Below are 14,813 nucleotides of genomic sequence, written 5' to 3' on the forward strand. Positions count from 1 at the left end.
ACTGACTTCTTATTCCTGGAAGGTATTTCATTCCCTTACCAAGCATCTCAATCACTTCTGCTAGGTAAAAAGGGTGTCCATGGGGTAGCAGGAATAGTGGTAGTGGTGGTAGCTCTGTAGTCTGGTAGGCGGGCTAAGTCACTTCAGCTGTGTCTGACTTTTTGCAACACTATACACTGTGGCCTGCCAGGCTCCTCTGTCCATGGGATTCTCCAGGCAGGAATACTGGAGTGGGCTGCCATGCTCTCCACCAGGGGACCTTCCTCACACAGAGATTGCACCCGTGTCTCTTATGTCTCCTGCATTGGCAGGCAGGTTCTTTTCCACCAGCAGCACCTGGGAAGCCCTCTTCCTTATACTCCGCTGAAATCAGTCTTCCTGGAATTTTCAATCTGATAGAAGATCAGAATGTACCTGTCTTTGTCTCTTACTGTCTTCCTTTCCCCCCCTCTCCTCCCTCTCCCCTTCCTCTTCCCTTTCCAATAAATGTTTTCAGAATGGTTTTAGATTTATAGAAAAATTGCCAAGATAATACAGAGAATTTCTGTATACCCCTCACTTTACAGTATTGTGTATCCACAACCATTCATCAAAATTAAGAAACCAACATTGGTACATTACTCTTAATTATCAACTCCAGACTTTGGTCTGATTTCACTGGTTTTTCTCTAATGTCCCTTTTCTGTTCCAGGATCCCATCCAGGACATCACATTATATTTAGTCATTATGTTTCCTTTGTTTCATATAGTGTGTGATAGTTTTTCTTTTTGTTCTAATTTTTCATGACCTTGACAGTTTTGGGGGAGTACTGGTCAGACATTTTGTAGAATGTTCCTCAGCATCTATCTGATGTTTTTGTTATGGGTTTGGGAGAAGAATACTGCAAAAATGAAGTGCTGTTCTTATCACATTATGTTAGGAACACATGATATCACTATGACATCACTGGTGACATTAACCTCGATCCTCTAGGATAAAGTCACTCCACCCTCCCTTTTCCATACATAGTTTTTTAGAAACAAGTCACTATGTTCAGTCCATACTTAAGAGGTAGGGCAATTAAATTCTACCTCCTGGAGGAGAAGTATCCTATATAGATAAGTAATCTGGAATTTTGTTAAGGAAGGTTTGTGTCTTCTCCTGCATTTATTAATGTCGTCATTTATTCATATCAGTTTGGAGTGATGCATATTTCCTTTATACTTTGGGTTATAATCCATTATTACTTTAACTGTTCTCTTGCTCAACTTGTTCAGGCTTTGGCCACTGGGCGGGCTTCCAGTTGTCTCTTGTGCCCTCTTCATGTGTCCCCATTTGTGTGTTTTCTAAGGATTTCCTTACTTTGTGGCACTATAAGATATTCCAGGTTCTTCTTGTATTTCTCCTGCCCCAGCCCTAGAATCAGCCATTTCTCCAAGGATCTCTGGTTCCTATAATTGGAGAGTGATATTAGAAACTAAGATCTGACCACTGAGGTACCCATTGCTACTGGGGTGTCACTACTTCCAGATCTTCTCAGTAGACAGAGTTAAATACACGAGTGTATATCAGCCCATGTTACACATGTATGTGCAATATTTCTGCATCTACATTTCTTCCTATAGTAAAGCTTTTCTATTTTGAGTATTTATATTTTGTTGTGTAGCAAACAATGAGAATATGATTCACTCTATTCTACCATCACTGGTAATTTTTTTTAAAGGAGTGAGAAGAAAGTAGAAATGGAAATCTTAGCATAACTATGACTTAAGAACTCAGTTATCCTCCAGACAGATCATATCATTTTAGAGATAAAGACTTCCTAAGAAGTTTACTGAGGTCCAAAGAAGTTAAGAAACTAGTTAGTGGAATAGTCAGAAGTGGATTCTGGATTTTTGAAGTGAAATCTCTTTATTTCCACCATATCTAATGCCTCTATAAGACTGACTAGTATTCTTGGCTTTGTTTTCAACTTAGTTATTAACTACTTGGAATACATTAATAAGCACTTTAGAGTTGGTGTGCACAAGTATGACCAAGGCAATCCGAAGTCCACCACCGTGTCACTGAGGAAAGATTTTGCTCTCCAGTGACAGGTGTGTGTGTGTGTGTGTGTGTGTGTGTGTGTGTGTGTGTGTGTGTGTGTGTGTGTGTGTGTGTGTGTGTGTGTGTGTGTGTGTGTGTGTGTGTATTCAGTTGCTCAGTCATGTCCAACTCTTTGTGACTCCGTGGACTGTAGCCCACCAGGCTCCTCTGTCCATGGGATTTCCCAGGCAAGAACACTGGAGTGGGCTGCCATTTCCTCCTGCAGGGTATCTTCCCAACCCAGGGATCAGACCCACCTCTTCTGTGTCTCCTGCCTTGCAGGCGGATTCTTTACCACTGAGCCACAGGGGCATATCTTAGATCAAAAACTCGAAAATGATGCTATGATGGCTGGATGTTAGTGAGTGTATCTTCAAATCATTATGATGATTACCCTGCCCCATTTTACTTTTTATAGCTATCTCCAAAAAAGTCTTTTTTGCTCTGGGAAGAGAATCACAGGGCTCCTACCAGACAGATACTTGATGTGTACACCTGCTTTTTAGAAGTGGGACATAAAGTGATAAAGGAATCTGCTTAATGACATCCAGGAGTTGGTGATAGGGTAAAAAGTAAAAAACGAAAACTGTAGCCCCCACAGCCCCTCTTTTAACACACAGCTCCTTTCTTTTAAATTGCTTTTGACAGCACGGAAAGCAAAGAACAAACACTTGAAAGTTCCTCTTAAGAGACTGCCAAGGCTATAGGACAGTCCTAGGATGCCTTCAAACCTTTCAGCCATGTCCTTTGAGACAGGGGTATGTTTATACTTGGTAAACCATGTCTTGTTACCATGTAACAGTAAAATCTCCAATCTGTTCTTTTCCAGTTATACTTTTATCCATTGCATTTTGTTTTTGTTTGGTACATTGTGAACGTCCAAGATTTTTAGTGGAAATAAAAACAGCTGTTTCTCATATACCAAAGAATTTAATTGTGAACTTTAACCTTGAGATGATATGTCCAAATTTTCCCAGGTGTAGGAATGACTTGACTAGAAAAGCTCGTTTTGGGTAGTCATCCCAATAAGAACCAAATTTAACTGCTTACTGTCAACTTCATTAAGAGAGAGAGAGTTTCTATAGGTCTTCAAACTCCCTTCTTAACATGGCTTTTCCTCTTTAAAATAGGGCATATTTGTCTACATAAACAAACACACCCTAAAGTCCCATCTTTCATTCCGGCTTTATTTTTCTCCATAGCTCTTACCAACATTTAATATGCTATATATTTTACTTCTTTAGCTTTTTGTCTGTTTTCCCCCACTAAAATGTAAACTCTATGAGAAGAGAGGATTTGTTTTGTTCGCTGCTATATTCCCCAGACCCAGAGTAGTACCTGGAACATAGATGCTCAGGAACTGCTTCAAAATGAATCATGTGAAAGTTGCAAGTTCTGATTATTTAGCTCCTGATTTTAATATAAATGCAAATAGTTGAACTTTATTTTACAGGGTTATTTTAGATTATAAGTAAAATTAAATCACCATGTGAGTTGGGATTTATCTATTCATCAAAAACCTCAGAATTGGTACAAGCAATATGCACAGTGCCCTGGAAATTATGCAACTCACTCAGCGCCACAATGCTATTATCACTTGGAAGGAATTTTGAAATTCTCTGCTAAATGTCACTCAGGAAATTGAAATATCTAAAAGCACATTTTTTTTTTTTTTAAGTTTAAAGGTGAATCAGTTCAGTCGTTCAGTTGTGTCCAATTCTTTGTGACCCCATAGACAGTAGCACGCCAGGCCTCCCTGTCCATCACCATACCTTCAGACTAACTCAAAGATATCTTGAAGTGTCATTACCCACTTTGACCAGATTTAGCAGAAAATGACTTTTCATTGTTATTAAAAAAAATCAATTCTGACTCATATTTGCCAACTTAAAGAATATTAAAAGAATATGCTATAAAATCCAAAGTAATTCCTCTGAGGAGTGTCAGCATTCATTTGTATACATAGGTGCTGCCATGTTTTTATTTTTAATCATATTACTTTACAGATATTTACATTTTCTAGTGTCTGAAGTACTTACACTTTTATTTTTAGAATACATGGGCTCTTATTTGTTTAAGCAATATGTAAGATAATACAAAAGGGTATGCAACTTGACCAGCCTTTTGATGAACTAGATCTTTCAAAAACAATAGCTCTAATGCCAAATTTCCTGCAGTATTCTCTCCAGGACAAGAAACAAATAAAAACCCGTCTAGTCAGTGAACATCACAGACTTGTTTGCACGCGATCCTTGGACTGATGTAGTGCATAAACTACACCTTTGTACAGACTGACGTATGTCCTGTTCCCCCCGTTTATTTCAGAGCATTGGGGAATCGACAATGTCTGTTGTGTTACATCAGCTGCTGCCCATGATTAAGCCTTTGAACCAGAGGACCAATGATGACTACAGCCCCGAAGAGCTGCTGGTCCTTCTGCTATATATTTATTCTGTCAGTGGAGAGTTCTCAGTGGACAAAGACCTGGGTGAAAGTGAAGAAAAAGTGAAGAAAGCGTTGGCTCAGGTCTTTTGTGAGGAGTCTGAATTGTCACCTTTGCTGCAGAAAATCACAGGTAAGTGTTTAACAAAAATAGAGGACATATACATCACTGATACAGAAAACAAGTTTTAAAATAAAGGCATTTTAGGAAGAGGATGTAACTATCTTCATTGGAGTTGTTTAGAATTTCATGAGGCCTGATGAATGCTAGTCAGCTAATCCTAAGATTAAAAGTTTTTAGTGCAGTAATTTTTTTTTTCCAATTGTGGTAGTAAAATGGCCTTCTAGTTGCTTTTTTAGAATTCATAGTCTTAGAACCTAAATCTTGTTAAAACAGCAAAATTCTCACAAGATGTAATATCTTTAAGAAAAAATAAAATACAGTGCATCCTATTCAAAGGGTCTCTGATGACGTATTCTCTTTGAGATTGTCTTTTCAAACTTAAGAAAAAGCAAACCTGTTTCCCTAAGATATTATACAATGTTATAGGATGAAAATTGACATTTTTCAAGAATAGTTTTATATTTTGACTTCCATTTTTCATTTTAAATCTGAGTTAATTGATAGTATCCAAAATAATACCCAAATATCCCAGTGAAGTAGGCTGTGCTGATTTGGGGAAAATATGTAATTAAAAGTCATAAAAGCTAACCATTTTCACTTCTAATAAGAACTGTGATATAACTTATGGAAGCCCAACTTAAGGAGATAATCAGTTGTATTGTTTCATATCAAATCCAATGTTATTTATATTTTGTGTAAAACTTAATGCCAGTAGTATGGATTGAGCTTGAGTCTGTTTGAGTGTGAGAAGTTATTAGAACTTACATGTGAAACTTAAGTACTTTATAAAAACAGACCAAGTTGCCACTCATTCTTGAGTGTATGTGCGTGTGGGTGTGTTTAGACCTCTCCATTGGGGAAGGCTCAGCTAGGTAGGCTACTAGTGTATCTTCCGCCCTTCCCTCCTGTCCCCTGTCCCCTCCCTGGGTGGGGAGCTTGCTCGGAAGTGAGCTGGGCCGCTGTCCACCTGAGTGTCCTGGCACATGTGCTTTCCCTTCTGCCCCGCTGCTGGCCTTTCCTGTGTCTGGTCGTGGAAAATGAAACCCCGATGAGATGGAAACTGAATGAAGTTCCCATAGAAGTGAAACATTTCCTTGCTCAGTGCAGAACCTACTTGCCAACGTAAAATCTCATAAGCAAAATGTGTGGGAGTTGTTCCCATTTCATTAAGGTATAGCGCTGTATGTGATTCCATGTGTGTGTTTGGTTATAAATGAATATTGACTTAGAAAGGCTTCATACGGTTTGTATAAGGCTTCAACAGTGATTTGATTCAAAGTTGATTTGAACTCTAGGAGAGTGTAATTGGATGTTATTCTTAACACACATAATTCCAGAAACAGACAACAAACTTGGTATGTTTTAGTGAGGGTGTTTGGGTAGCTTTTCTGCAGCACTGGTGAGTTACTGTATTATTTTGGGAATTAAGGTCGAGCAGTCAGAGTGTTCATTTGATTTTTTCTCAAGGTGTTTATTGACCCAGAATTTCATTCTTTATTAGTTTCTCTGTTTTTGATTGCTCAGGATATTGCATTTTCTTGCTTATAAATGTGATTTCACGATTAAAAACACTTCTGTACATTTGTATTTATATATCAGGAAAATTTGTAAGCTTAGCAGTTGAAGGTGAAAAAAAGAATCTATGAAAGTTTTAGTGTATTTTTAAACTTTCAAGACATCTTTTTAATTAATTTATTTATTTTAATTGGAGGCTAATTGCTTTACAATATTGTGGTGGTTCTTGCCATACGTTGACATGAATCAATCATGGGTGTACATGTGACATCTTGTTTTATAATACAAAGTATACATTCCTACCTAGATTAACTTTGGATGTGCAATTTAAATAGAATGGATAAGATGTGCTATTTAAACCTGATATAAGTTAACTTGCCAGTGGAACATGGATGCGTTGGCCAACTTCTATGGACACAAAAAGGACTTGCTTTCTGAAGATAGACTTTTACTTGGCCAGTATAGATATGCCTCTTATTAAGTATGTTGAAATGTCACGTGTCCTGAGGAGTAGGGTTTATGTTTACACTTAGCTGCTGAAGAGAATGTTTAGCCAACATCTCAAGATAAGGAGTAATAGGATGGTGTTGAGGCAGTGGTGGCTCAGTCTTGTATCGGCACAAGGCATGCCCAGCATGTGGTGGAAGAACTGAACTGTCTTCCAGATGTGCCTAGCCTATCATGGAACTAGGTTAGTTTGGCCCACAGTGTTGCACTTAACATTATTCCAACTCTTAGTCTTGACTTACTTGTTACTGGGTGGCAGAAATTATTTTATGTCTTCTGCACATTCTGTGGTTGATGAGATTTAAAAGTATTATTGAAAATAAGCATTTAATCAATATAAGAATTGTTCTTTTCATATAATGCTGTAATTTGGTAATCTTGACTGTTGATAGAATCAAGAAAGCAATACTTTCTAAAGTAAAGTTCAATACTGGACTAGAGATGAAGCATGTTATCATCACCCAACTGCTAAGTGGTAGAACCAGGACTTGAACCCAGGTGTTCTGAGTCTGGAGCCCATGTCCTTAAACATGAGACCTAAACCTGACACAAGTTCATTTCCATAACCATCGAATATCATATTCTGTAACTTATGCTTGCTTACATTTATTGGTTTATGCTATGCATGCTCATTTTCTAAACAGTGAATTAATATTTGGTTAATATTGTAGATATTACTTGTGCTTTTGAATCTATCTGTAAAGATCCTTTCTCTGGGGGATCTTCCCAACCCAGGGTTCAAACCCAGGTCTCCCACGTTGTAGGTGGATTCCTTACCAGCTGAGCCACAAGGGAAGCCGAGGAATACTGGAGTGGGCAGCCTAGGCCTTCTCCAACAGATCTTCCCAACCCAGGAATCGAACCAGGGTCTCCTGCACTGCAGGTGGATTCTTTACCAACCGAGCCACCGGGGCAGCCCCGTATCTACTTACAGATGTTCCGTTGTTCTGTCCTGTTTTGGTGCACGTATCCTCTTTGTTTCTGCATTGCTATAAAGAAATTAAAATATTTTTTCTAGTCATTGAAATCTGTTGGTTGTCTAGCTTTCTAAAACAGGAGCAGCAAACTTAAATTCTTTTTGTTTCAGTAGTATCTCTTGACAATAATTGTGCTGTGTTTAAATTTTTCATTTCCTTTTACATGTTAAAAATGTAATTTACTTTTGACAGTTTCTTTCATCTCTATTCTTCCCTTTTATGGAAAGGGCAATGAGAAATTGTGATTGGAAAAACAAAACAAAATTTAAGATGGTCAACGGCAGCTATTATTTTCTTTTTAATAGGTACTCTTGGGGAAATGGTGGGCAAAAACCCTCTTTTCTACTCACACAAAATAACAAGGGTTGACTCTTGGGTGTCAGGGATGGGAGCTGTAAAAAGAAAATTGATATGGCCTAAATGTGTCATTTAGTGTTGTGCTTCCTCAGTCTCGCTAAGTTCAAAGAGAATATCGGTTTCTATATATGTTAGTGTTTGCATGGCAGTCACAAGAGAAAACAAAGGAAAACCATTTGAACTTTCTTCAGAGTATGAAATCAAAACACTGATTTTAAAGGTCCTTGCAAACTTGGACTGTCTTCATCCAGGGAGGTGTACAGAAAAGTATAGACTCAGAGCAGAAACCCTTGACTCAGAAGTCCTGGCTCTGTCACTTCCTCTCAGTGTGTGTTAGTGGGCAAATCAGTGTCTCTGAACTTTGATAATAAATACAAGCAACCTATTGACCACTCTTGGTTTTGCTGAGAATAAAACAATGTTATGTGTATGAGATAATTTTTTAATCCATTTACTATTGTAATAGGTAATTTTTTCCCGTTGCTGTTATTATTTTGAAAGTATCTAGCTATCGTATCAGAGAAGGCAATGGCACCCCACTCCAGTACTCTTGCCTGGAAAATCCCATGGACGGAGGAGCCTGGTAGGCTGCAGTCCCTGGGGTCGATAAGAGTCAGATAGGACTGAGCAACTTCACTTTCACTTTTCACTTTCATGCATTGGAGAAAAGTGAAGTAGCTCAGTCATGTCCGACTCTTTGCGAGTCCATGGACTGTAGCCTACCGGGCTCCTCCATCCATGGGATTTTCCAGGCAAGAGTACTGGAGTGGGTTGCCATTTCCTTCTCCAGGAGATCTTCCTGATCCAGGGATTGAACCCGGATCTCCTGCATTGTAGGCAGACACTTTACCATCTGAGCCACCAGGGAAGATGCATTGGAGAAGGAAATGGCAACCCACTCCGGTGTTGTTGCCTGGAGAATCCCAGGGATGGGGGAGCCTGGTGGGCTGCCGTCTATGGGGTCGCACAGAGTCAGACATAACTGAAGCGACTTAGCAGCAGCAGCAGCTATCATATAGGACAGTGCTTCCCCCCTTTTCACATTCGATGCATTCCAACAACGAGCATGCTTGCAGAGCCTACCATGGTGAGTAGACGGTGGACAGTGTGGGAGGAGACCAGTGGCAGGGCCTCTGATCACTTCCGGCCCTGCCCTACTGACCTGTGACCTGAAGTGAGGGAGCAGCTTGGCACACCTGTGAACTATTCAGGGCAAATCAGTGCACTAAGGTGTGTTGGTCATAAGGCTCTGGAATCAGGAAACAAAAACAAAACTTGCATATATAGTTTTTGACACCAGAACTCTTGGAAAAAAATTTTTTTGGTCAGCAACTTTTATATTGATCAATTTATTTTCCTGAATTTTTATATTTCCTATCTTTAATTTTTCCATGTCTTTAAAGGGGCTAGATCTATTTATTTAGGTTCAGTGTAATGCTACGGAATGAAAGATTCAAAATATCTAAAAACTGTGCTTCAAGAGAGAAGCGTGATAATACCATGGAAACTGTGATTTACGTTTCTTAGATTCTTATTTTACTTCCTGTTGATAATTTGGGATTATCAATTTCTGTATTCTTGTATTAGGATTATACCTGGTTATATGTGATGGAAAATTTACCAGATTACCTTAAATAATAAATAAAAATAAACAGGGATTTCTTTTTTTTTTCACAGCAGGAAGTTCAGAAACAGGCAGCAGAACTCACACTCTTTTTGGCTTCCTCCTCCTTTTTTTCTGTCATCATGGTCATGAGGTGGATACGCCTCTTCCATGTGTTACATCCATGCTAGTGAAATCTGCCCTTTTTTCTTCATATAGGAAAGCCACAACTTTCTGGAAGTCCTACCAGAAGACTTGTAATCATTTGCCTATGAAGTTGGCTCATTTTCTAAAATGCTGCATGAGTCAAAGGGATCTTACTGAAAGGCAGGATTCAGCCTGTAGGCTTACAGGTTGCGGTCTTTATATTACAAGCCAGTATACAAGCGAGTATGCGGATTGTGATCTTTAGACTAAGTACTGCTTTAGGTATTGACTATTACAGAGAAAAGTTTTTGAATCTCTAATACCAGAAATCTGAAAGATCTCTAGGCAGATGAAATTATGCACTACAGATTTCATGAACTCCTTTTTTGACTTTTTTTTAACTAAAAGAAAAATCACATTCATTTACATTTTAATCTGCCGTGAGTTCACCAGTGAAGCAGCATAGGTTTTCCTTCCAAGTTGATACTGTAAAGACACCATCTAAGTGGAAGTCGACCTCCCACAGAACTCTGTCTATTGGATGGAAAATGCTAGGAAGCAATTTGGGGCTTAATATTAGGAAGACATATCAAGAAAATAAAGCCAGCCAGAAAGTCTGACTCACTCCCCCGAGAAGAGCTTCCCAGCACAGAGGGCCTACACCAGGACTTGAGCATCAGTAGGAATTTTACTAAGACATTTTAGGACTTGAAAATGTTACAAAAAGTCAGTTTTGTGGAAGGGATGGTGCCTAAGTTGTCCTCAATTTCTGGGAAGATGGTACTTTCCCTAGCAAGATCTTTAGTCATCTGCCCTTTCCTATGTAATTCCTCAAACCTCAATATAAAATAATGGCAAAATTCCTGTTACTCTCCCTAGAATAATCAGAACTTCACACTGATGGGAATAAAACATATAAATTACCTTCATGATGGACCATGATTTTTTAAATCATCTTCAACTTTTTTAAGGAATCTTGTTTCCTGAGTTTTTTTCTTCTCTGTTCCTCCTGACGTGGCTATTGCCCCGTTTAAGATTAACCATGGATGACGAATGAGGAAAGGCTGAAGGTAAGAACAGTCTCGAGAGCTCTCATCTGGCATCCACTTGTGTTCTCTAATGGACGTCTAAGAGAGGACTTCGCGTGAGGAGGGAGCTGAGAATTTGTTTTCAGTGGGTTGTAGAAGACAGCTTATGATACTTTCAGGTCTACTTGCCAGTGGAAAGAATATATATGCCCCTGTCCTTAGCAAAACAAAGCCACATTCTACAACCAAGAGTAAAAATCTATTTGCAATGATTTGTATATGACAGCTTTTCTCTTTTTGAAAAAGTTCAGGTAAACATCAGTCAGTTCAGTTCGGTTGCTCAGTCATGTCCAACTCTTTGCGACCCCATGAATTGCAGCACACCAGGCCTCCCTGTCCATAACCAACTCCCGGAGTTTACTCAAACTCATGTCCATCGAGTTGGTGATGCCATCCAGCCATCTCATCCTCTGTCGTCCCCTTCTCCTCCTGCCCCCAATCCCTCCCAGCATCAGGGTCTTTTCCAATGAGTCAAATCTTCGCATGAGGTGGCCAAAGTACTGGAGCTTCAGCATCAGTTCTTCAATGAACACCCAGGACTGATCTCCTTTAGGATGGACCGGTTGGATCTCCTTGCAGTCCAAGGGACTCTCAAGAGTCTTCTCCAACACCACAGTTCAAAAGCATCAATTTTTCGGTGCTCAGCTTTCTTCACAGTCCAACTCTCACATCCACACATGACCACTGGAAAAACCATAGCCTTGACTAGACAGACATAGACTATATAAAATTATTATTGCCATTCATGGCTGATACTTTATTATGAAAACTTTCATCTCCATCCACATAAGGCATAGACATTTTGTTTATTATGTTAGTAGAGGTATATCTTTCTTTCTTTTTTTTTTTTTGGTACCTAGTTTTTTTTTTTTTGTTTGTTTTTTTTTTTTTTCCAGTGGGTTTTGTCATACATTGATATGAATCAGCCATGGATTTCAAACAAAGCATTTTTCATCATTGGTCAAGTACTTTTCCCAGCCTTGTAGAAAGTCAGTCTTCTTTGTAAAATACGAAGTACTTCCCAACAGAGGATGTAAAAGATGAGGCGCTAACGCGAACTTCTCCTCTTTGTGCTTCCCTTCCTCTATCACCTCTGCATTCTTCCCTCCTTTCACAGCTTCCCCTCCATAATTCATCAAATTTCAAAATACACATTTCTGCAGGTTTCTACGCTTAAGGGCACTATTTCAACTGAAAAACAGTTTTCAAGATTTCAAATATCTTTCCCTGGAAAAGTTGTTCCTTGGACCTTGAACATTGGCAATGATAAGGATGTTGCTGTGGTAACTAGCACACTATCACTAGAGTGATCCTGAAAGTTCATTGCCAGCTTAAATATTACCCACAGTTGAATGAAAACTCGAGCTCATGACAGTAGGTGACAGTTTACAAAACCAGGACTGCAGAGTCCATGACTCACTCGGCTGAGAGACTTCAGGGGAACATCAGGGGAAACAGGGGAACAACAGGGGAACATCAGGGGAACAACAGGGGAACATCAGGGGAACAACAGGGGGAAATTCATTTCAGAAAAGATTCTGCTTCATCTTTTGCTTCTAATTTATGGATTCTCAGTTATTGTGGTCTTCCAGCATTAGACTTTTCATCAAGGCATGTACCTTCATTTCTAGTGTTTCATATTTCTTGTTTCAGGGCACTAAAACAAAACAAAACAGCTTTTAAGACTGTTGTTTTCCATTATGATTTGTAACACTGTTTGGTATAATAGGGTCTATTTTTCCTCTTGATTTCTAAGATTTCTGCTGGAAACTCTGATGAAGAACATATGTCTGCCCTGAATCACTCCCATGAGAAATGTTGGAACTGTTACATTTAGTTTTACTGTCCAACATATTAAAATAGTTAACTGCAGCACATATTACAAAATGGCTATATCAAGTGAAGTTTACAATGTTTAGTTCATATTTAAAATACATCACAAGCTGTGTAGAAAAATATTTAGAGCTGCCTATTAAGGTAGCTAACTAGTTAAGTAATTTTGCAAAGATATTAAGGGATCACTACAAATTACTTTCTCAAGTACTTGATTTTTTCATGCCAGATCATAAAAATGATCATTCTTAATTAAGACAATGGAACAGATCTTCTTGCAGTGGTATTTATATATGCACAAATGCATGATACAGACTGTCTAAATGATTCATTTTTATGTCTGCTCATGATGCCAATAGTAATAATTGTGTGTGTGACAGAGAGATTAATAATTGCTGATTCTTATTAACTGCACATTAGATTATAAATTTCTCAGTCATGAAAGAGAACAAATGGAATGCATGGAACACAGCGTAGTTTTCTTAAACATATAGCTGTGGATCAGATAGAAGTGATTGAGTGTTGTGGTCGAAAAGAGCACAGAGGAGAAGGGGATTAAGTTTATTCCCGAAGATCCTCTTAGGTGTGTAACCTGAAAATAAGTCACTTAGCTTCCTCGTTGTAAAGTGAGTCTTATTAGGTGAATCTTAGGTCTCTTCTTTCGCTACCACTCTGTGGTTCTTTCATTTGTTTTTTATTTTTATCAGATTCAGTGTACTCCCATCCCTACCTCTAGACCTACTCCTCCTCAGTACCGTGTCTCTGTCAGGCGATCACTGTGGTCTCAGGAGGGAAGCAGTGGTGTCACTGATCAACCTCAGCTCCTGAAGCTGTGGCCACTCCCTGCGGCTGGCTGTCTCCTTTGAGATGGCCTTCTCCGTCCACAGTTCTCCAGAAATGCTCACTGTTCTCCAGGCACAGTGGCCCTGCCCACCCATTCATTCAGCTTGCTGATACCAGGTTAACATTCTTAAATTTAATTTTATATTTTAATATCTTTAAGGTTTTCCCTCCACTATTGTAGTCATGCTTTCTCTTTGTAGAAAATTTGGAAATGTAGAAGGCACATATAAATTTCATTTCATTGAATATTGATGAAAAACAGGTATTTGCCATTTGTATTTCATCTTCTGTGAACTGCCTGCTCATGGTCTTCTCTGTTTTTCAGACTGAGTTATTAGTTCTATTCTTGATGATTTTAAATCAGAGCACCTGTATTATTAAAGCTATTAGTGCCCAGTCATATGTTTTGTTAGCATGTCTTCCTGGTTGGTATTTATTTGCCTTTCATGTTTGCTCAAACGGCATGTCCAGAGATGCAGCTGTATTTAGGAATGAGGGTGCAGGGACTCTAGCGGTATGATCAGGACACTGCATCTTCCAGACGTTTCTTCCTGCTGAGTATTGGCCTCATTCTTTCCTGTCACAACTGCCTCCGTGTGACCCTCTCGTCCCACTAAGGCATTCCTGGCTTCTGTCATTTCAGAACAGCAACTCAGGAAAAAGGAGAGTTTTTTTTTTCAATCCTAGGACATGAAACTGACTGACTTCCAGTCTCCATTGCCGGGGATTAGGGTTGTCTGTGGCCAGGCTGAGTCCTGAGTTCATGGCTGCATGGGGGAGTGGGCAGGAGAGAGACGGGGGCGGCATTTGGAGAACTGGCAGTGGGCTGTGATCGACAGTCCAGCATTACCATTTACTAATAGAATAGGGACTGGAGTGGCTCCACAAAGGAAGAGACACTGGTGTACAAATGCTCCGTATGGCCATTGTGAAAACATTCACAGATAAACCAGTTTTCTTTCTTTATATCTAAAACACATATCTTATCTTCTCCCTCTTGAGTTTGGTACTTTGCCTGTAAATGGATGAAGATGTCAACTGGCACCAGAATAATTGCTTCAGGAGTAGATGTTTTTATGCCAAAAAATCATTGTCTGGAATTTTCACTAATGTTTTAGAAAACAGCATCAGGACAAGTGGGGAAATTCTTAGACCTCACACTGCTTTCACCATATAATTGCTCTCAACACTCGAGTAGCCGTAATTGTGCCTGTCACATGTGGCTGTGTAAGTGTGTGTGATTCCTTGAATATGAGTATTAGCAGGGCAGTGATTATCATTTGGATGAATTGTAAAACGCCTTTCATGTTTA

The 14,813-nt window shown here is 39.2% G+C and overlaps 1 protein-coding gene across 1 annotated transcript in view; it reads left to right on the forward strand.

Moving 5' to 3' along the window:
• The window catches only part of SCFD2 (sec1 family domain containing 2), a 391,182-nt gene that overhangs the window by 151,331 nt on the left and 225,038 nt on the right, over positions 1 to 14,813 (forward strand). Inside the window, exon 5 of the mRNA XM_043906784.1 lies at positions 4,391 to 4,640. Within this exon, the coding sequence (XP_043762719.1) occupies positions 4,391 to 4,640 (250 nt within the window). The remainder of the gene's footprint in view (positions 1 to 4,390; positions 4,641 to 14,813) is intronic.

This window comes from Cervus elaphus, chromosome 6 (assembly GCF_910594005.1).
Source record: "Cervus elaphus chromosome 6, mCerEla1.1, whole genome shotgun sequence".
In the NCBI taxonomy this organism is placed as follows: Eukaryota; Metazoa; Chordata; class Mammalia; order Artiodactyla; family Cervidae; genus Cervus; species Cervus elaphus.